The sequence below is a fragment of the Notamacropus eugenii genome, chromosome 2 (assembly GCF_028372415.1).
Source record: "Notamacropus eugenii isolate mMacEug1 chromosome 2, mMacEug1.pri_v2, whole genome shotgun sequence".
NCBI lineage: Eukaryota > Metazoa > Chordata > Mammalia > Diprotodontia > Macropodidae > Notamacropus > Notamacropus eugenii.
This window is the reverse complement of record NC_092873.1, coordinates 425,202,732-425,223,764: the sequence shown is the minus strand read 5'-3', so window position 1 is coordinate 425,223,764 and position 21,033 is coordinate 425,202,732. Positions and strand designations below refer to the sequence as shown.

The 21,033-nt window shown below is 41.6% G+C and overlaps 1 protein-coding gene across 4 annotated transcripts in view; it reads left to right on the top strand.

Moving 5' to 3' along the window:
- Window positions 1-21,033, top strand: part of VASH2 (vasohibin 2) — a 51,497-nt gene that overhangs the window by 11,222 nt on the left and 19,242 nt on the right. For all 4 annotated transcript variants that reach the window (XM_072647872.1, XM_072647871.1, XM_072647869.1 and 1 more), the window contains 3 exons: window positions 9,602-9,690; window positions 15,291-15,347; window positions 15,976-16,050. In XM_072647872.1, coding sequence (XP_072503973.1) covers window positions 9,602-9,690; window positions 15,291-15,347; window positions 15,976-16,050 — 221 coding nt within the window. The remainder of the gene's footprint in view (window positions 1-9,601; window positions 9,691-15,290; window positions 15,348-15,975; window positions 16,051-21,033) is intronic.

Sequence of the window (21,033 nt, the reverse complement as noted above, 5' to 3'; positions counted from 1 at the left end):
TCCATTCTTATGTGGCTTCATTTCTTTTTTTTTTTAATGTATTTCTTTTTAGTTTACAACATTCAGTTCCACAAGCTTTTGAGTTCCAAATTTTCTCCCCGTCCCTCCCCTACCCACTTCCCAAGACAGCATGCAATCTGATATAGGCTCTACATATACATTCACATTAAACATATTTTCACCTTAGTCATGTTGCAAAGAAGAATTAGAACCGACAGAATGAACTATGAGAAAGAAGAAACAAAATTATAAAGAGAGAGACAGCAGATAGTCTGTTTCAATCTGCATTCAGACTGTGTAATTCTTTTTCTGGATGTGGATAGCATTTTCCACATGAGTCATTTGGAGCTGTCTTAGAACCTTGCGTTGCTGAAAAGAGTCAAGTCTATCAAAGTTAATCATTGCATAGTGTGCCTGTAACTGTGTATAATGTTCTCTTGTTCTGCTCCCTTCACACAACATCAGTTCATGTAAGGCTTTCCAGGTTTTTCTGAAGTCTGTGTGGCTTCATGTCTAACTCCCACCGCCACCACCCTAGTTACCCCCTGCTGGATAATGCTCTTTAGCTTGTCTTATTAAAATATGACTCTCAGAACACAGTCCTCCAGAAGTGATCTGCTCAAGGGAAGGCTAACAGGACCATCAGTGACCTCCTTCAGGACATTATGTTTCCATTAATGGAATCTAAGAGCCCATTGAATGATCATTCCTATTTTTGAGGGGTGAGCTCTGCCTCTCTGGGTAGCAGTGGAGACAAAGCCATTCTCTTCAAGGCCTCTCATTCCTTCAGCCTCTCCCTATTACTCACTTGCTGGTTCAGTTTGGCCCCGTTTCTGCCAGCAGCTGTGGTAGCACCAGCTCCAGTTGCTACCAGATTATCTTTGTCAGAGGCTCAGATTCCTGACTGCCCCGGGGCCAGAAACCTGGTCTAGCCTAAGCATGTGGTCATAATAGATATTCTCCAGCTGTCTTCCCAGGCTTCCAGAGATGACTCTTTTTCCTTGTCTCTTGTTTTCTTTCTCAGGGTGAGGATGCCAAAGACTTTGTTTTCTTTACTCTTTTTAAAAGAATTCCAGTTTTCCCCTCGGAAAGCATCCACCATTGTTTGGCCATGATGCACACACACCACTTAGGCTTGAGATGGTTTTTCCTTGTATTCTCCCAACAGGCCAGTTTGTGTTTGCCTGGACTGAAAGGAATTGGAGTCTGTCCCCATACGCTTGTTTATTTTCTTTTCTACAGGTCTTCCTGACCATGCCCCCTCAGTTCCAATCTTTGGGCTAGCGCAGCTCTCTTCCCCATGTCTTGGGCACAGGTTCACAGAGTTGAGATGTTGTGGTATGATGGGCACCTCCAGGTGCACTACATGCCCTGGGGCAGAGGTACCACATGCAGTCAGAGGACCACACATGATCCACAAAACTCCCAAGTACTGCCTGAACCAGATCAAAATGTAATTAGGAAATATTTAACAAAATAAATAAAAATACAAGGAAACGTAGATAATATTATATTTTGAAACTAGTATGTGGCCCATAGGACTCCTCATGTACAGATTTATTAGCTCCCATTTTTTAGTTATGTTTGCCCCTATTGCTATAATAGCAGGGGGTCACCTAAGGGTAAAGGGACCAGGCAACCTGGATACCATTTTTATCTGCATTTGAGTGCTGCAGCCTGGAAAGATCATCTGCAATGAAGAACTACTCAGTCACAGAAGAAGAGGGTGTGATTGGGAAATCGCTATTATTAGGGCCAATTAAGTTGTGCCCTCAACCATCCCTTTCTCAGTGACATTTAGGACACAGATGCACCGGGTTCCTGTCTGGTTGAAAGGAAATGGCTTTTTGCTCTCTGAAGATCCTCTCTTTGGGGTACAGCCCTACCTTCTCCCCTTCAGGTTCTGACAGAGAACTTACCTCTCTTCCCTAAGTCTGAGATTAAAGAATAATAAAAACAATAACTTCTTGAATTAATATAACTTTTATCTTCATAAAGTGTTCTTGTATCTAGGCTTATATTTTACCTCTATTCCATCCCTGAGAGGTAGGTAGGTGTACATGGCTTCTGTAAAGATTTGACAGTCACCACTTATGGTTCTGCTAATCTTCCCTGTGACTCCCCTACCCAAATTTCCTTGCCTAGCTAACAATCCACTAAATAAGTTATCCACCTTTATTAAAATATAAGTTCCCTGGGGGCAAGGACTGCCTTACTTTTATGTTTGTGCCCTCAGCATCTAGGATAGTGCCTGGCACATAGTAGGTGCTCAATAAATGTTTTTTCATTTATTTATATGCGGTTCAAGCTGTACTTGAATTACTATGCCATCACAGATACCCTTGGGTGGGTACCAAGTATGATCATGACACAAAAGATGTTTAGGCAGCTAGGTGGCAAAGTGGATAGAGTGGTCCTGGAGAGATCTGAGTTCAAATCCAGCCTCAGATAGTTATTCGCTGTGTGACCTTGGGTAAGTCACTTAACCTTAGTTTTCTTGTTTCCTTAGCTGCAAAATGGGGCTGATAAAAGCATCTACCTCCCAGGGTTGTTGGAAGGATCAAATGAGATAATAATTGTAAAGTGCTTAGCACAGTGCTTGACACACAGTAGGTGCCATAGAAATGTGAGGTGCTATTATTATTATTATTATTAAAAGGAATATAAAAAGCACACTTCACTGAAACGTTCCCCCTGCCCACCCTCCAGTCACCTGGAACACTTAGAAAAAGCAAGATTTCCTGGATTATAGCTGCACTCTGTCCTGAAGGCTCGCTCACTGGAGTCAGCTACTTGCTCCAGAGCTAAGGCAGAAGTAGAAGACGCAGCCAGTTTTAGAGCCCCTGGCCACGGGAGTCACTCTCTCTTCTCCTTAAATATCTCTTTAAAATCCCACCTTCACACCCCAAAAGATGGCAGTTATTTGTACCATCCAGGGATGTTTCAAAGCTTAAATGAGATAATGGACATAAAGCACTCTGCACCCCTTAAAACACTGTATAAATGCCTGCTGTTGCTGTTGCGTTAACCTCATCACGATGACTTCATTGCCTGAGCCTTCTACTGCCTAGAAATAAGGCTGTGCACCCGCTGGACTACTCAGCCACGTGTCCATGCTGCTCATGGGGTTGGCACAGGACACCAGGCACCAGAGCAGGTTGGATATCTCATTTCTCTTCACCCCTCAATGAATAGAAGACTAATGAAAACATCAATGCCCACCGTTGTGTCTTCTTATAGACTAAGGGTTCAATTTCCTATCTTTCTGATAACTGAAACAGAGACTTCTCTTCTCACTTCCACCAGCCTCTCCTCTGTTCCCCCAACCTCTAAGTACAGAGACAGATAGACAGACAAAAATAGAGAGAGACAGAGACAGAGAGAGAGAGGATGAAAATTAGAATGTCTTCTCTTGGCACCAATCAGAATGCCAGGAAAAGAATTTCAGGAATGTTTTTGCGTTTGCTCGTGAAATCCTACCCTTTGCGAGGGCAGGGAGTCCCTACAGTGGGGGCTTGCTCTCAGCGAGGGAAAGGGACGTAATTAGTCATCTTCTCCCAACAAGGGTGAGACAGCTGTTCCCAAAATAGTCCTGCCCCTTCCTTCCATTGCTAACTGAGAAGCTAGCCCTGCCTCTGAGCTCCAGCCTGTTGTTCCAGATGTCAGTGTAAATTGCAACAAGATGAGATAATTCCGCTCTTCCGTCATGTCCCTCCACCACCCTCACCAAGGACCCTGCCACGCAGGAGGTTTTTGAGATGGATACCTCGATGAGAAGCATTAGTCTGTCCCACAGAATAGAATGTGTTGACCCAAAACCTGTCTTTTACTCTCCTTCCTTCCTCAAGCTTCACTCTCCCTAATTTACGCCATCCAATTCCGCAAGAATTTATCAAACACCTACTATGTGCCAGACGCTACAAAAAATAAAATAATTTCTCTCCTCCAAGAGCTTGCATTCTGTGTGGAGGAAATGTAACCATATAAGTAAATGTAAAATATATGCAATGAAATTTCCAGGGAGAGAACACCGATCTAATACCGTGGGATACTTGTCAGCAGTAGAAAGAAGGTTTCAGAGGATACATTGAAATGATCATAATAGTCATCATCGATATAGTGCTTTAAGGTTTGCTAAATGATATATAAATATGTGTGCATACATTTACATGAACGCACACGTTTATAAATACAATGATAGTGATAGCTAACGTGTATATAGCGCTTACTGTGCGCTAGGAACTGGGCTAACTGCTCTGAACTTATTCTCTTATTTGATCCTTACAACAACCCTTCAAGGTAGGTGCTGTTATTATCTCCGTTATATAGATGAGGAAAGTAAGACAAGGGGGGGGGGGGGGTGTTGTCAGGGGGCGGGGATGGGGTGTTAGTTAATTTCCCAGGATCACACAGTTACCAAGCGTCTGAGGCCAAATTTGAACTCAGGTCTTTCTGACTCCAGGATGGACAGATCCTCACAATGATTCTGTCATTATTACAACCATTTTGTAGATGAGGAAATTGAGACTGAGACAGTTTAAATATAAATTCCCCAGAGTCATAGCACCCGAAGCAGGAGGAAAGAGTGGGATGAACACACTGGAAGAATGGAGTTCACATGGATGAGTATGAGGAAGGGTGGAGTGGTGTTGAGACAAGGGAGATTTTGCCTCTGCTTTCTGTGATTGAATCACAAATATTTTGAGTAAAACATCATGTAGTAGTGATAATAATAATGGCTACCTTTTGTATAACTCTTAAAGGTTTACAAAGAGCTTTTCATGTTACCTGCTTTCGTCCTCACAACAACTTTGTAAGGTAAAGGTCATTATTATCCCCATTTAATAGATGAGGTAACTGAGGCTGAGAGAGGTTGAGTAACCTGCTCAGGGTCACATAGCTAGTAGATTGTCACCCTCTCCATAATGGCAAAGGTCATATTGATTTTATTGTTATCCCTGAGAAAGAGGTAGAAAGTGAAGGGATGGTTAAGGTAAGAGTCAATGAAATGCTGAGACCTTATTGGTTATTGAGGGAAAGGCAAATTTGAGGTTTTCATCCTTGGCCAGGTCTGCTCTACTGTAAGATTTATTCCATTCTCCCCTAGAGTTTGTGGTGTGTGTGTGTGTGTGTGTGTGTGTGTGTGTGTGTGTGTGTGTAAAAGTGATGTCCAAAAAGATGGCGTGTGTATGGTTTGGTTTGGTTTTTTAATTCCTGAACTGGTGGCTGATGTGGCATAGGAGAGGGTATGAGAGATATCTAGTCCCTGGTCCTGACTAATGACATCACCTGTGTCAGGAAAAGTCTTGAGGCCAGGCCTGTTATAGAGGCATGAAACCTGTTTGAGGTGATCTTATCCATGTCACCTCTGCCCCATGATTCATTCCAGTGTCCTGTACTGATTGACTAGGGGATTAGCTAAAGGAACAACTAGGGATGTTAGCAGAAAAGATTCAAGGGAGACATGATAATAATCTTCAAGTATATGAAAGGCTATCCCATGGAAAAAGGAATACACCTTTTCTTCTTGGTCCCAGAAAGCATAATTAGGAGTAATGACTGAAAATTGTAAAGAGATGAATTTAAGCTTAAGATGATAGAACAACTTTCTTACAAATGGAGTTGTCTAAAAAATGAAATGAACTGACTCAGTAACAGAAGGTTTTCCCTCACTGGAGGATTTACTTTGAAGAAGAGTGGCTTGACCACCTGTTGCATGTATTAGAGGGAGAGAATTTTTGTGTATTTATGGAACTTCTGAGGTCCCTTCCAATTCTGGAATTATGTAATCATATTAAACCTCTGGAATCCTAGCACTGTTTCAAGGTCCTTTCATTTTCCTTAATTCCATCTCCTCTCACTTCTTGCTGGGTTCTGGTTAGACTGTTGGAAAGGTTCAGCCTGGGTCATTAACCAGTCAATTACCCACTGAAATCAGGGTTTGAGTGTGCTTACTATTTGGTGCTGAGTGAGATTTGGTCATGCCTGTCCCACTCTCTAAGGAGTCTACTGTTTTATGGAGAAAATGGGTTCCCTGCCTTTAAGGAACTCCCATTTGGTCTTTGGATTAATTTATTCCTAATGGTGCCCTTCACATTTTCCTACTTTTCTTCAAGGCAAGAGTTAGGATAAATCAGATACTGGCTCCTTAACCAAGAAATGAGGAAGTTTCACAACCATCCTTGAATGGATACATTATGAGTTCATGTTATCCAGCTTCAATTGGACCCTCACTGCTGCAAGGCAACCTTTTTATTCCTTCCTAATTGATTTCTTATTTCACCATCCCCATCTTCCCAGACCTCCATTTCTTCTATACTTTCCTATTACTATTGAGAGTATCACCATCCTCTCAATCACCCCCATTCATAACCTTAGTATCATCCTCAAGTCTTTGCTCACACAGACCACAAATTCAGTCTATTGTTAAGTCTTGTTTTTGCCTTCCAGCATCTCATATATACATCTTCTCTCCTCTCATGCAGTTGCCAGTCTTGTACAGTCCCTCATCACCTCATGCCTGGACTATTGTTATAGCCTGTTGGTTGGTCTCTCTGTCACAAATTTCTCTCCATTCCAGTCCATCCCTGATAAAATCCATTCAGCTGCCAAACTGATTTTCCTAAGGTATAGGTCCGACTAGGTCACCCTCCTATTCAGTAAACTTCAGTGGTTTTCCATTACCTCTAGGATCAAATATTAAATCTTTTGTTTGCATTCAAAGACTTTCACAACCCAAGCCTTTTCTAGTCTTTCTTACTTTCCTTCATGTACTTTTGGATCCAGTGACACTGTCCTTCTTGCAGACATGATATTCCATCTCCCAAGGTCATGTCTTGTGTTAGTTGTTCCCCATGCCTTTCATGCTCTCCCTTCTCACCCCAGCCTCTTGACTTCCTTTAAGGCTCAGCTCAAACCTTACCTTTTGCAAGCATCTTTGTTGATTTTTTCCCCACTACTAGTGGATTCACTCTGAAATTACCTTCCATATTCACTCTGCATATCTTGTATGTACATATTTTTATGTATTGTCTTCATTAGAATGTGAGCTCCTTGAGGGCAAGAATTGTATTTTTGTCTTTTAAAAAAAAATATTCCCAGCATTTAGAACTGTGCCTAGCACATAATAAGCACTTAGTAAATTTTGACTGATTGAAACAGGAAATGTTAAAGATGAAAGAGCAAGGACCTGGAAGAACTAGAATCCAGACCTACCTCATTTGAAAAATGTCCCAGAAGATAAGTTGGGCAGCTAGGTGGTCTAGGGTCAGGAATACCTGAGTTCAGTTCTGGCATTAGACATTTACTAGCTGTGTGACCCTGGGCAAGTCACTTAAAACCTGAGGTCAAGTCCTAGCTCTGACACACCTTGTTCCTGGTCAGTTCACTGAACTTCTCAGTCCTCTAGACTAGGGCTTCTTACACTTTTGCTTCTTGTGACCCCTTTTCGCATTTTGACAGTGTTTGTTGGTGTTGCATGGTGTGATGGCATGTGCAGTGCAAAGAGTGCATGCTGTGTGTTCAGAACCAGGGCTGCAGTGAAGTTCCGTGATGCTGTATGGTCAAGCACTGCCAGAAACACCTCCGATTCATTACACATTTGGTTTTTAATTAATTTTGATTGTTGAACGTTCAGAAACCTTTTACTGTTGCCAAATTTTTCCCAATCCCGTATTAAGAAGCATTGGTCTAGGCGACTCTTTAGCAATGTATGCTGCAGAGAAGGTGCTGACTTTCCTTATATCAATATAATCAAAGATCACGCCCATCTTTATCCCTATTCCTGCTTTTATGGACTGTCTTCTGAACCCTGAGGAAAGACTTCATTCCCACTATGGCTTCTCTCTGAGGGAAGGATCTTACATGTTTTGCTTTTACTGAGCTTTTTCTTTTCTTTCTTTCTTTTTTCTTTAAGGCTCCATGTGGTCCACTCACACAAGAGCCATTCACTTCCCATGTACCCAAGGAACACCACAGTCGGCATTTATCTGAGCTTTTATCAGATGCTTCGGGTTTGCCAGATAAGGCATTTCGCCCTATCCAAGAGGTGTACCAGTCTTATGGAACCAGTCAGATGGAGACTACCCAGAGGAATACAAAACAAAAAGCGTTTTGAGCTCTTTTCTATTTGGCATTCCTTACCGTCCAGGCATGTTTGGAGTTAGTGTCAATGTTGCTGTCAATGATGTGCTGTACATGTATCGGCTCTGTTGAATGTTGAACTGTTTACTGGATTATTGAACTGGACATGCGGGTACTTGCACGTGTGAGTGTCTGTGTGTCCGTGGTTGTTCTGCAGCCTTCAGTGCCCCCAGTTCCAACAACTATAACTTGGTTATAGTTCAGATTCCCTGAAGATCTTGTATTCTCTTTTCTCTGCCTTCTCCACATATTCTCCACTCTTCCTAGGAGAGGGTCTGTATAGGTGGTAACCTCAGTGACTATTGGCTGGTAAAGAAATGGAGATCTGAGGATAGGCAGACAAGGTAGAGAGATGAGGTGGAAGGAGAAGCCAGAGGGGATTTCCTTCCTTGAGACAGGAGAAAGAGACCCTTTCTAACTTCTCTTGGAATGAGAAAACAAAAAGGTGAAGGACTTAGGGGAGGAAACCATTCCCCAGCAGCTTCAAGTTGCTCATGAATGACCCAGTCCTATCTCATGTCTAGGTGCTATGGGAGATAGAAACAAAAATGTAAGACGTGATCTGAGCCCTCAAGAAGTTCACAGTCTCACTGAGGAGAGATTATGAATTTTCACCAAGTAGTCAGAGAATGAGAACAAGACAGTGGTGGTACAGTAGAAGGAACATTAGTGGACCTGGATTTAAATCCCATCTGACAATCACCCTAGACAAGTCATTCAACATCCCTGGGCCTCAGTTTCTCTGTCTGTAAAAATAGGGTTGAACTAGATTACCTCTGAGGTCTCTTCTACCTGTAGAGTTATGATCAGATAAGTGTGGAATTTGGTGCTAGTTGGAATATTAAGGACTGCAAATATGATAAGGATCCTGAGGACTGGGGTAAGTTGTAAAATAGTAGGTACTTAATAAATGCTTATTGATTGATTAAAATAGGTGGGGAAGGAAGTAGGGCTTGGGCAGGTATATGGGGAACTTTCACTCTTTGCCCCCCTTTTGTGATGGCAATCAGCAGTAAACCAAGTCCTGGGACATCTTGCCTGAGGATCTTTCTGTGTAGTTTGCTGTTGTACGGAAGTCATGTGCCCATGTTCTCCTGTCTCTGAACCTGTTCTGGGATACCTTACCTTCTCCTTCTTTCCTTGCTGACAGACCTGCAGAGGCACTGGACCAAATCCATCAGTGGACTTAACTGACATACACTCATTTGGTTTCCTCAGGCTTTCCATCCCATACTTTCCGTCTTTGATTCCCATGCCACACCCCTCAAGTACTTACTTTAGCCCCTCTTCCTAAGTCCATGTGTGGTGAAACAGAGAATACAGCAATAGCCACCTTCTCTCATCTCTCAGAAGTTCCTAGTTCCTGTCTCTTACTTGAGAGCTGGACCCCAGAGCTGCCCTTTGGTATAATTTTTTTCTCTCCAGCTTTTCCTTTGTATCTCTCTTTCTTTCTCTGCAGCCTTCAGTGCCCCCAGTTCCAAACTACAAGATATCCATGTCAATCCCGGAATGGCTTCATGCAATCCAGAATTACATGAAGACTCTACAGTATCCTTCTGACCACAGACTGGGAGCCTGCTGAGTAAGGGAACAAGGGAAATGGGTGAAAGGCTGTCTGATCATTAAAGAAAAACTTCATGGAAATTGATGAAGTCAACCAAGAAGGCCTTATGGATTCACTAACTGGATTCACTGATACTTCAGGAGAATAGAATTGAAGTGAAATATTCATTCCTTTGGGTCAGGGCTAGGCTATTGGAGAGGAGGGTCACTTCAGCCCTCCTGAGGTAATTGTTGGTGACCCTCTACCCCTCCCCACCATAGGCCCCTCTCCTTTTTCTCTTCCTCTTCTTCCTGATATCCTTCTTCTCTCATTTCCCCCTTTCTCAACTTCTGCTTTGGTTGTAGGTCCATCAGTGGTATCTAGCATTTATTATTTGGCTCCATCCTTGGCCTTCAAAATCACGGAGGTTGATCTGACCTCTGCTCTAGGGTATGGACAACTCTGAATGAAGGGAGCCAGAGGTCTATAGTTTGAGGGTCTTCTGAATTAGGGAAAAAACAGTTCAGAATGGCAGATGTTTAGTGTCAGATATAAAATCCAGTCACCTCTGTCCCTCCGATTGCTACGTTAGGAAGCTGATATGTAGGCTGTCTCTTGGAGAGATGTACTTAGGTAAAATCTAGGTGAGTTTAGAAATGGCTAAGCACTCATATACAAAGAATGGTGGTTCAAGGATTGGAGTTAACCTAGAGGAGATCTCTAATGGAGTGTCCTATGGATCTTTCCTTGGCTTTGTCCTTTTCAACATTTTCTTAGTGACTTGGATAGTGGCATAGTTAGCATGCTCATCAAGTTTAGAGATAATAAAATGTTTGGACTGATAGTTAATGTGTCCAGTGACAGAATCAGGAATCAAAAAGATCTCAAGAGACTGGAAGAGTGGACCATATTTAATTAGGTGAAATTTCTAAATTCAGTACCTAAAAAGAGCTAGGTGGTACAATGGATCTCAGAGCACTGGTCAGGAAGACCCAAGTTCAAATCCAGCCTCAGATATTTATTAACTGTGTGACTCATCTCTGTCTACCTCAATTTCTTTATCTGTAAAATAGGATAATAATCTCATATACCTAATAACAGTACCGACCTCTCAGGGTTGTTGTGAAAATCAGATGGGACAGTATTTATAAAGTGCTTTGCAAACTGTGAAGTGCTATGTAAATACTAGCTGTTACTAGTATCTGTGTGAATACTTCCTATAGTAATGCCTTAACAGGCAGTTTTTTTAGGTGCTATGGCCAAAAAATAACTGTTGCCTGCTGACCAAACTTCTGATGAAAAGCCTTTCCAAATTTGACTGCTCTAGGATATCATCCACACATATTGTCACTAGGTCTCTACTCAAAACTTTTCTAATTTGATGTTGTTTGTTGTAGAATCTTTCAGTCCTGTCCAACTCTTTTGTGACCCCATTTGGGGTTTTCTTGGCAAAGATACTGGAGTAGTTTGCCATTTCCTTCTCCAGCTCATTTTACAGATGAGGAAACTGAGGCAAACAAGGTTAAGTGAATTGGCCAGGATCACACAGCAAGTAAGTGTCTGAGGTCAGATTTGAACTCAGGAAGATGAATCTTTTTGACTCTAGGTCTGGCACTCAATCCACTGCACCACCTCACTGCCCCCAAACTCCTTGAACTTAGGTTCAAAAAATCAGCCACACAATTACAGAACTAGGGAGACCTATATCTATAGCAGTTTATGTGAGAAAAATGTGTTTTTTAAAAAATTAATTTCAAATCTAGAAGTCAGAAGAGTTAATGTCTTCATAGGTATGAGATGATAAAGTCAGGGTACCTGCTGAATTTTATATATGTATATATAGATATGTATATATACACACATGCATGTATGTGTATGTATACATATACATATATAGATATGTATACATAATATATGGATATGTACATATAAAATATATGGATTATATATGGATATATATGTAGATTATATATGGAATATTATATCAACATTCTGATGGCAAATTTTTAGAGACACATGGACAAACTACAGTGTGTTCAAAGAAAGGATATGATCATAAGAAGATCTGAAATATGCCCTAAGTAGATTAATTCAAGGAACTCTGCATAATTAGCTTAGGGAAGAGCAGAAATGCGAAAACACAGGCTATTAGTCTTCAGATGTTTGAAGGGCTCTCTTATCTGGGGAAAGGACTACTTACTTTGTTTGGATCCAAAGAGCAGAATTAGGATGAATGGGGGGAGGGGGAGAGTCTGTGAGAGGCAAATGTTGCCTCTGTATCAGAAGGAGCTTCCCAACAATTCCAAGTATCCAAAAATGGAACAGGCTGCCTCATGGATCAGTGAGCTCTTTGTTCCTAGAGGTGTTCAAGCTGAAGCTCTGTGACCAAGGAAGCTAAAGAGGCCACAAGCTTCCATTAGGTATAACTGCAAATAGATGTGCATATAATATTCATAAACACCCTTAGGAGAGGCAACTTGGGTAGCAGATAAAAAGTTTGCCTCAGAGTCAAGCCAGCTTAAGTTCATGTCCTGCCCCTGCATATCTGGGCAAGTTACTTTTTTTCTGTAAGTCTCCAAAACTCTTAAATTACAGACAGTTGGCTAATCTGCATGGATGGAGGGAGTTTCCATGCCGGGACCTCCCCATATCCATAATCACACAGGTCTGCTGGGCCCCCTGGTTGAGGAGGGAAGGGAGTAATACCTAAACTATCTAGATCACAGGATTGCTGTAAGGAACCAGTAAGATACATGAGCACTTTGTAACCATAAACGTTCATGTAATGTAATTCTTAGGAAGCAAGCTGCCACATTTGATATTATTAAATAAAACCTTTCTCTGACCTTAAGCTTGGAGGGAAGACTACCCAGATTTTCTTCAGGAGTGAGAGATTTTGCATCCCTTGGAGCTCAAATGGATAATGGGACACTTTCCCCCTAGATAGCATCAGACACTACCTTGTCACTGAAAGAAGAAAAGTCACAAAGATGGGAGTGTGTCTTGCTTTATTTACATTTTTTTAAAAATAGGTTTTGGACTGGATTTTTGCAAGCTAAAATCTCTTTTAATTACCTTGCAAAGTCTCATATCTGACAAATTTTTGATAAAGTGAAGACTTCTTTTATAATCAAAATATTTATCCCCTCGTTTAACTTCTTTCTAAGCTTAAGAGTTTTTATAAATTGAATTCCCTTGAAGCTCAGTTCACTTGTAATTTTTGGCTTTGTATTGTGGCCCAGACCTGTGGTTTTGTTTGTGTTTGGATCTCTTTACCAGGAAAATTTCCTCCACTAATGTAAATTAACACCTGTTCTGAAACTTAGAGTTATAGGGAGTTGTTGTCTGAGGCACTGAAGTTAAGTGACTTGTCCAGGGTCACACAGTCAGTATAGGTAGAATTTGTTTTCTACCTTAGATAATAAGATCATTTATCTAGAGATGGAAGGGAACTTAGAGGCCATGAAGCCAAAGCCTCACATTATATAGAGAAGTTAAATGATTTGCAGCTACATAGTTTGTTTAGAATTTATTTTCTTAGCTTTGAGGACATCTTAATTCATTTAATAAGCTGTGCAGATCCAAATGACTAAGGACACATGACAGTTTGATAAGAGGATAGAAATCTCCTACTGTATGGGTTGTTGTGTTTATCCTTCGTTGCCGAAGAAGACCATGCCATCATAGAAATGATGACACGACTTGCACTTGACTTTGTTTTGAGGGAGGGAGGGATGTGCAGGTCACCAGCCTCACTTCTCCTCCAGAGCCATCTGAATCCCTGTGACCTGATATTCCTCAGAATGACTGGAGATGACCCAGGATGCACTGGAAGACCTTGGCTCCTTTAGGCTAAGGTCTTTGCAGGTACTCAGGTGTAGAGAAGGCCCATCCAAAAGCACCCTCTCCCCCAATTTTTCATGGCATGTGCTAATGGGGTCCAGTGCTCAGCTCAGTGCCTGGCATACAGTTGGTATTTAACAGATAACAGTTGACTGACCACAGAACATGAATGAGCAGCAACTTTAAGGATACCTGATAACTCCCTCATTACCTTCAGGAGAGTTTCCTACTGCAAGTGACATCAGTATTCTCAGCAACCACCTGTGCCACTGCTATAGACAAGCACCAGTTTTCATAATCTATGTCTAGGCAAAAAAAGCAGAATGAAAGAATTGAAAAAGACCTCAGAAGGCATCTCATAGAACTGGATCATCAATTTGTAGTCAGAAGGGAACCTTAGAGATTGTCTAGCCCAACTCTCTCATTTTACATTTTACAGGTGCAGAAACTGAGACTGAGTGCCTAAGGGACCTACCTAGTATTACATATATAGTAACACCTGGGAATTGAACCCAGGTCCTGTGACACCAAACCTAGGTCCTTTTCTGCTTAGCCATACCGCCTCTCAATATTTAAATAATCAAGACCCTTCACAATGTGCGCTGTGCTTTTGTCCAAAACATCCAGTCTTTGGCTGATCTTTAACTAACCTCCAGTGAGAGCGACTCCACTATCTTGCATTCTGTTTCCTAAGAGTTATAATTGTGAGGAAGTTTTTCCATACTTCAAGCCTAAATTTGCCTCCCTACAACTTTGTTTCTGATTCTAGAAAAAATTTTTAGGGCCAAGAAAAATGGGGTGAATCCCTCTTTCCCACAATAGTCCTTCAATTACTTGAAGACAATGGTCATATCTCTCTGTAAGTCTTCTTTTCTCAAGCTAAATTTCCCTAATTCCTTCAATACTTCTTGTGATGGTGTGATCTTGAGGACCTGAGAATCTTCCCCTGGATTCTCTCAAGCATTCCTAAGTATGGTACCCAGGACTGAACATAGTCTGCCAGATGTGGTCTGACCAGGGCAGAGTAGTTGTAATTGACATTTTCTCTGTGGGTGCACATGCTCTTCTTGGCTTTGAGAAAGAGAGGAGAAACACAAATGATTTCATATGTTTAGATTCAGAGAGAGAGACAGAAAGAGAGACAGAGAGAGAGAGACAGAGACAGAGAGAGAGAGAGAGAGAGAGAGAGAGAGAGAGAGAGAGAGAGAGAGAGAGAGAGAGAGAGAGAGAGAAAACAGGGTCCAGTCTTAAGCCCATAGCCAGGGATATTTGCTCGCTTCAGAGTACTACGGCCCATTTCTGCCAGTCTCTCACTGCCTCGCTCCCCAGAGAAACCAGCCAGTTAGTCAATGAGCATTTACTAAGCAGCGACTACATGTTAGATGCTGTGCTAAGTGCAGGGGATACAATGAAATGGCTGTCTCAAAGGGTTCAGGAATTTTCTCAGATTTAAGAATCAGTGCCATGCATGAAGCTAGAGACAACACTAACTCAGGTGTGGCTCACTGGGAGCTGTCCTGACTCTGCAGCACCAAATTCCACCAAGGCTTTACAGTCATCTTCAATCTCCAGGTCAGGACTGAGGCTGCCAGAAGCCACTGGGCAACCCTGCAGGATATCACCCCCTTCCCCAGTTACCTAATTCTGTTGTGGTGGTAGAATGAATAGCCTCCCTTGCTGAAATGAGAGATGTGCTTCCTTCTTTAGGATAGTAGAACTTTGGGGGGTTTGTCATCATTTTCCCTTTACTGACTCCACACAGATACAACCACACAGGGACGCAGTTCTTTGAAATTCGAAAAATGAGACCACTGAGTGGGTAAGTGGTATCTCCAGCCTCTAGGCCATCCCTCCTTTTTCTTTCTTTTAAAGCAGTCAACCAATCTTCATTGTACCCTGAACCCCTACTGAACCATCTGCCAAACTGTAAGGGGCAGCAGCATCCTTAGGGTGTGGGTAACTGCCTGGGACTCAGTTTCCTCTGCTTTAAAATGAGAAGGTTGGATGAGATCATCTCTAAAGTCCCTTCTAACTCTGAGACTATGAGGCCCCTGTATTCATGACTACAGCCCAAGTTTGAGGCAGGGGTGAAGCTACCCTGGGGGCTCAGAGTTTTTAAAGTGTGTTCATGGGTGTCTTCCTTTGCTTTCCATTGCTCCACTGCAAGCACTTGAAAAAACTTCCTGGCTTGTAGTGTATGCAGGAAGGGGGAAATCCCAGGAGTGCCAGTTACAAGAGCTAAGAATGGGTACAAATTCAGAAATACCCAGCACACTCCTGTGAAGACAAGTTAAGTATATGGTTAGGAAAACATCTTTCTTTGTCCCTCTGTATGTGGCTCTCTCCCTAGTACAGGACTTCCCACTCAGGACATGGTACTGAGGTTGACTTATCTGACTGGTTGAAGCAATGAATATTGAGACCCTTTGCTGTCCTTTGCACTACAGGTTGATGGAAACAGCAAAAGAAATGACTCGAGAATCTTTACCTATCAAATGTCTCGAAGCTGTAATCCTGGGCATGTATCCTTTCACTTGCATATACTTTACATCTGAAGAAAAGACCAGTGAAAGAAAGGAAACTCCAAAGATGATGGCATCAAACATGGTAAAAAATAAAATAAAAATAAAAAAATATATAAATGTATCATGTGCCAGTGGGCGTCCTGGATGGTGTAAAACAGTCATTGCAGCAATTGTTGGAATACCGTGGATTACACTTGCATAGTGTTCATAGTTAACAAATGTTTTCATTTGATTCTCAGTGATGCCTTCCCTGCCCCACCCCCTGGAGGGGAGTTTTAAACTTTTCTGGTGTTTTTCTTGACTTTAGTATCCAGTCAAAACAAATCCAAGGGAGTAGTTAATTACTTTGACCATTTCTATTAGCATCCTTCATCACCTAGACTAGTGCTAGAGCCAGTAACCAATGTACAGTTATCCCTTCCACATCGCAGGGGTTAGAAGTGCAGCACTCCCATGATCTGGAAAATCTATATAAAAATTTTTGGCCCTCATTTTGTACCAAAGAAGACTGAATTATTTTGGTATTAAAAGATAAAATATGATTATATTATATAATACTACATATATTTTTATGCATTTTTGAATTTCTAAACTTTTTCTGAAGCTGGCTTTCGTGTGTTGTCCATGGCTTCCACAAAACTCCCCCAAAATTCCTATTTAATTTCTTATGCTAATCTGTGATGTATCAAAACTGTCATGGGGAAAGTCAGTGTGGAAGGGATAACTGTAATTTTCTAGTTCCATAGGAGTAACATATATTTGCAGGACATCTTCAGTAATGAAAGTCTTGTGAGGGAGTCTGAGAGGGGAGCCAAGAGGTCATTGCTTCCATGCCTTTGGACTGGAAGCTCCCATAGCACAGGTGATCGTGTCTCACTATCACACTAGGAGCTCCTGGGCAGAGCCTTTTCTAGGGAACAATGAGCAGAACTTTGCCTCAAGGTGCTGAATTTAGAAGGTAATGACAGCACTTATCTTACCTCAACAATATAGAAACAAGAGTTTAGCACCTGGTTCGCAAAAGCAATTAGTTAAAATAGGAAGCTTCCAAATGGTTTCTGGGATTCAGTCCCAAGTTTTTGTCTCTGCCTATAAGGATGGTGTGCCAGCCCTAATCTGTTGTACCAACTGTCTCAGTTCTGGTTTATGATCCTCTACCCAGATTTTAAAATTCCTCGTTACAGTTCTGTTCCTAGGACAATGGCTGCGTCTCCTCCATGGCACTCAGAGCTCCCAAAAGCAGGGACTATGTCCTTCCCTATAAGTTCAGAGTTCTCTGAGGATAGGAACCTGTCTCCTTTTTCACAAGACAGGTTTCAGGAAGCTTCTAGAGGGTAGGACCATGGTTCTCTCGGGTTAATGGGAAATCATAGGACCTTAGATTTAGAGCTAGAAGGAATCTCAGAGACCATTTTGAATTCAACCCCTTCATTTTACAGACAATGAAACTGAGGCACAGAGAGGTTAAATAAGAAGACTTGCCTGGGGTAACATAGCTAGTAAATGTCTGAGGAAGATTTGAACTCAAGGCTTCCTGATTACGAGTCCAACACTCTAATCACTACAACAGAGCTGTCAGATATGCTGTCCTATATGGTTTGTAACAATTCCGAATGTGGCCTGAACCATATTAAAAATGTAATTGAGAAATATTTAACAAAATAAATAAAAATACAGTCACAGGTATATAACATTCTATTTTTAAACTAAGTTGATATGCACCCTGCAGAGATCCTTATATATATATACATAGTTTGGTGACCTGTATTGGTTTGAGTTTAATTGCACTACAGAAGCTTGCTGCCTTTCTCTCATGGCTCCCACTTCCTGTGAATCTTACATGTATCATGTGCTTGGTTCACGGTGTTTAGGACATGGAAGCTACTCACTCAAGACTTCTCATGACCTTTCCATTTGCCACTCCCTCCATTTTTCTTGGTTCTCTTGGATAGAGAATATACTCTGGTCTCAGCTCAGTGATGAGAAGTAGTGTCTAAGTTTCCGGTAAACCTCTAGGAAAGGAAGGAGGTATCATGTTATGGGAGAGGGACAACAAAAGACATTGGACTTAAGAGTTCAAGGAGACCTGGTCTCATCTCTGGAAATTATTATGTGACCATGGATGAGTTAGCCTCTCTGAGCCTCAGTCTGTTCTTCCGTAAAATAGGAAAAATTATATTTACGTTACTTACTTCACAAGGTTGTTGGGAAATAGCATTTTGTAAATTTTAAAGCCTTATCTAAATAGGATGTATTGCTATAATGATGGAGCAAGAGATAAAGGACCATGAAGAGGAAGAGAAAAAAAGATGACCATCATATGGATATGAAGCATTTGGAAATGCCCTGAGCCTGTATGAGCAAATCAGATATGAGTTTTTATGCAAATCAGATTCATTTCAACACTTATTAACCACCTGCTGTGTGGAAAGCATTTTGTTAGTCAGTAAGGACAATGATATGAAAAATAACACAGTCCTTGCCCTTGAGGAAATTATAATAAAATTGGGCTGGAGGGGGGATTGGCTCTGTGTATGAATGAGTTTGAATTTTACATGGAATCATAGATTTTGAGTTGGAAAGGAACTCAGAGGTCATCTTGTCTGATCCTCTCAGTTTATAGATAAGAGGATGGAGGTCAAAAGAAATTAAGTGATTTGTCCTAGATCACATGGGCAATAATTGACAGAGTCAAGATCCAAACCCAGATCTTCTGACCCCTGTTGTTTCCAGTCTCCAGTGATACCTCTTGAAGTGCAGGAGAAAGAACACTAGATGTCAATCTGGGGGTCAGAAGACCTGGGTTCTGCCTCTTACTGTCCATATGACCTTGGGCAGTCATGTCACCTGTCGGAGCCTAAATGAGAGGGCTGGGCTATGTTATCTCTAAATCTTCCTGCTCTTAGTCCTATGATAAACGTCCCTATATACTTTTGGTTTGTCCTCCTGGATGTGGCTACTCTGAAAATTCTAATGGAACCCAAGATCATCATGCCAAACAAGAATTCTTAATGTGCCTGGAGAAATTAATGCTAAACAATACCTGATAGGAGCACAAGGAGGGAATTCATCCTTACTTATTCTGTCTCAGTGTGACCAAGTTCACCAGGATCCTAAGTCAAGCTTACTGGTCTAATTTAGTTTAGCTTGTCACCACCACCACCACCCTTTTTTTGAAAACAGAATTATTTGCCCCGTTTTCCAGTCCAGGAGCACCTCTCCCATTTTTCACCAATCATAGCTCAACAGTCATATCCAGCAATTCTTTCCTTACCCTGTGATAGAATTCATCCCATAAACCAATCAAGTATTTATTAAATGCCTATTTTGTGCCAGGCATTGTCATAGACCCTGGGGATACAAAGACAACATGAATCTTTCTGCTCTCAAAGACATCTCCTTTTATAGGAGAAAACAGTACATATTTAAATAGATACTAAATACACAGGAAGTAAATAAATACAAGGTACATATTTAAATACATACTATATATGTAGGAAGTAAATATATATGAGGTAATTGGTTTGGGGTGGCACTAGCAGTTGAGGGGATCAGGGAAAGCCTTCTGTGTCGTTTGAACAGAGCTTTGAAGGTGGGTAGGAATTTTAAGAGGAAGATGTGAGGATGGAATGGTCCAGACATGGGGGACAGCCAGTACCTACGCTGGGACTTAATCATCAGAATGTCATATATGAGGGACAGTCTGACTGGTCTATCTAGTTTTCAAAGGGGAGCAATGTATATAATGAGCTGAAAAGGAAAGATTGGAGACAAGTTATGGAGGGTTTCCACTCCCTGTTTACCATGTTTGTTCTCTCTTTGCCAATATGAAGATCATTCTAAGAGAACAAACAAGCAAAACAAGAGACAGCTCTTCTTGCTCCTACCCCTCCCCTTTTAAAAGTGAATTTAAAAGACAGCTCCCACATGGCTGAGGAAGATAGCAGCCAGGCAGCAGTGATAGATTGGGACTGAGGAGGCAGCAGCAGATGGCTTTGGGACCCTACCCTTTTGTGCTAAGTGAGGACCCAACTACAGCTGCTTAGCATAGCCTCATGTAAAATTGATGGGTGTGAACAATTAGGGGTGGGGGAAGAACATGAGATCTAGTTCATTTCCTACACAAGGTAACCAATTCTAGACTTTCTAGGTTGTTGGAAGAACAAACAAACCCAGATACAAGTGTGTCTTGAAATTATGAATTTGGTCACCCAAATCCTTAGAATCTCTTGGAAGTGTGGATGATCAATGTGTTGGCACCTTCCAGAGGTGCACATACATACACACCCATGGGAGCACCCTGACACCCCATACACATACGCATAGGGTCAAAAAACAATGGATAATTTGCTCCAGGATTCATAAACTCGTAATTCAGGTAACACTTAGACGGTACTGGGGCTGGGAGAGCTGTCAGGTTCAAAGGAAATTAACTCTTGGACAAAGACATCAAAGGCTCTGGTTACAAGACCCTTTTCTCTTTGCCCTTTGGTGGGCCTTGGTAGTCTTATATCCATCTGGGGATGTCAAGGGGTGAGGAAAAGGGTCCTGTAAGTAGCTCTATTATCAACAGCTTTTACCAGTCACTTTCTATCTGATGGGTGGGTCATTCAACCTCAGTTTTCTCATCTTTAAGAAGGAGATAATACCTCATTATTTCCTGACTGGGATATTATCTGGAAAGCACAGTGAGTTATTATTATTGAGCTTTTCTATATCTGACAGTGAGGTAATTTGTTTCCCTTTTTTTGGATTCAAGTCATAGGCTGGGTTACTGTAGCACAATAGTTTTTTACCTAATCTCTTTTTGGTCCTGTGGGTGTGCCCTGCGTAAATCTACACATGCCAGAGAGAGCTTTGATTCTCTATTATGTCTCAAATCATGGCAGCTGCCGTCAGACACCTCCTCTTGAACAGCTGAATGTCTTTCCTGATGGATGCAAGATCTAAGTAGGTTAGCACATTCCTGGGAGGTTAGGG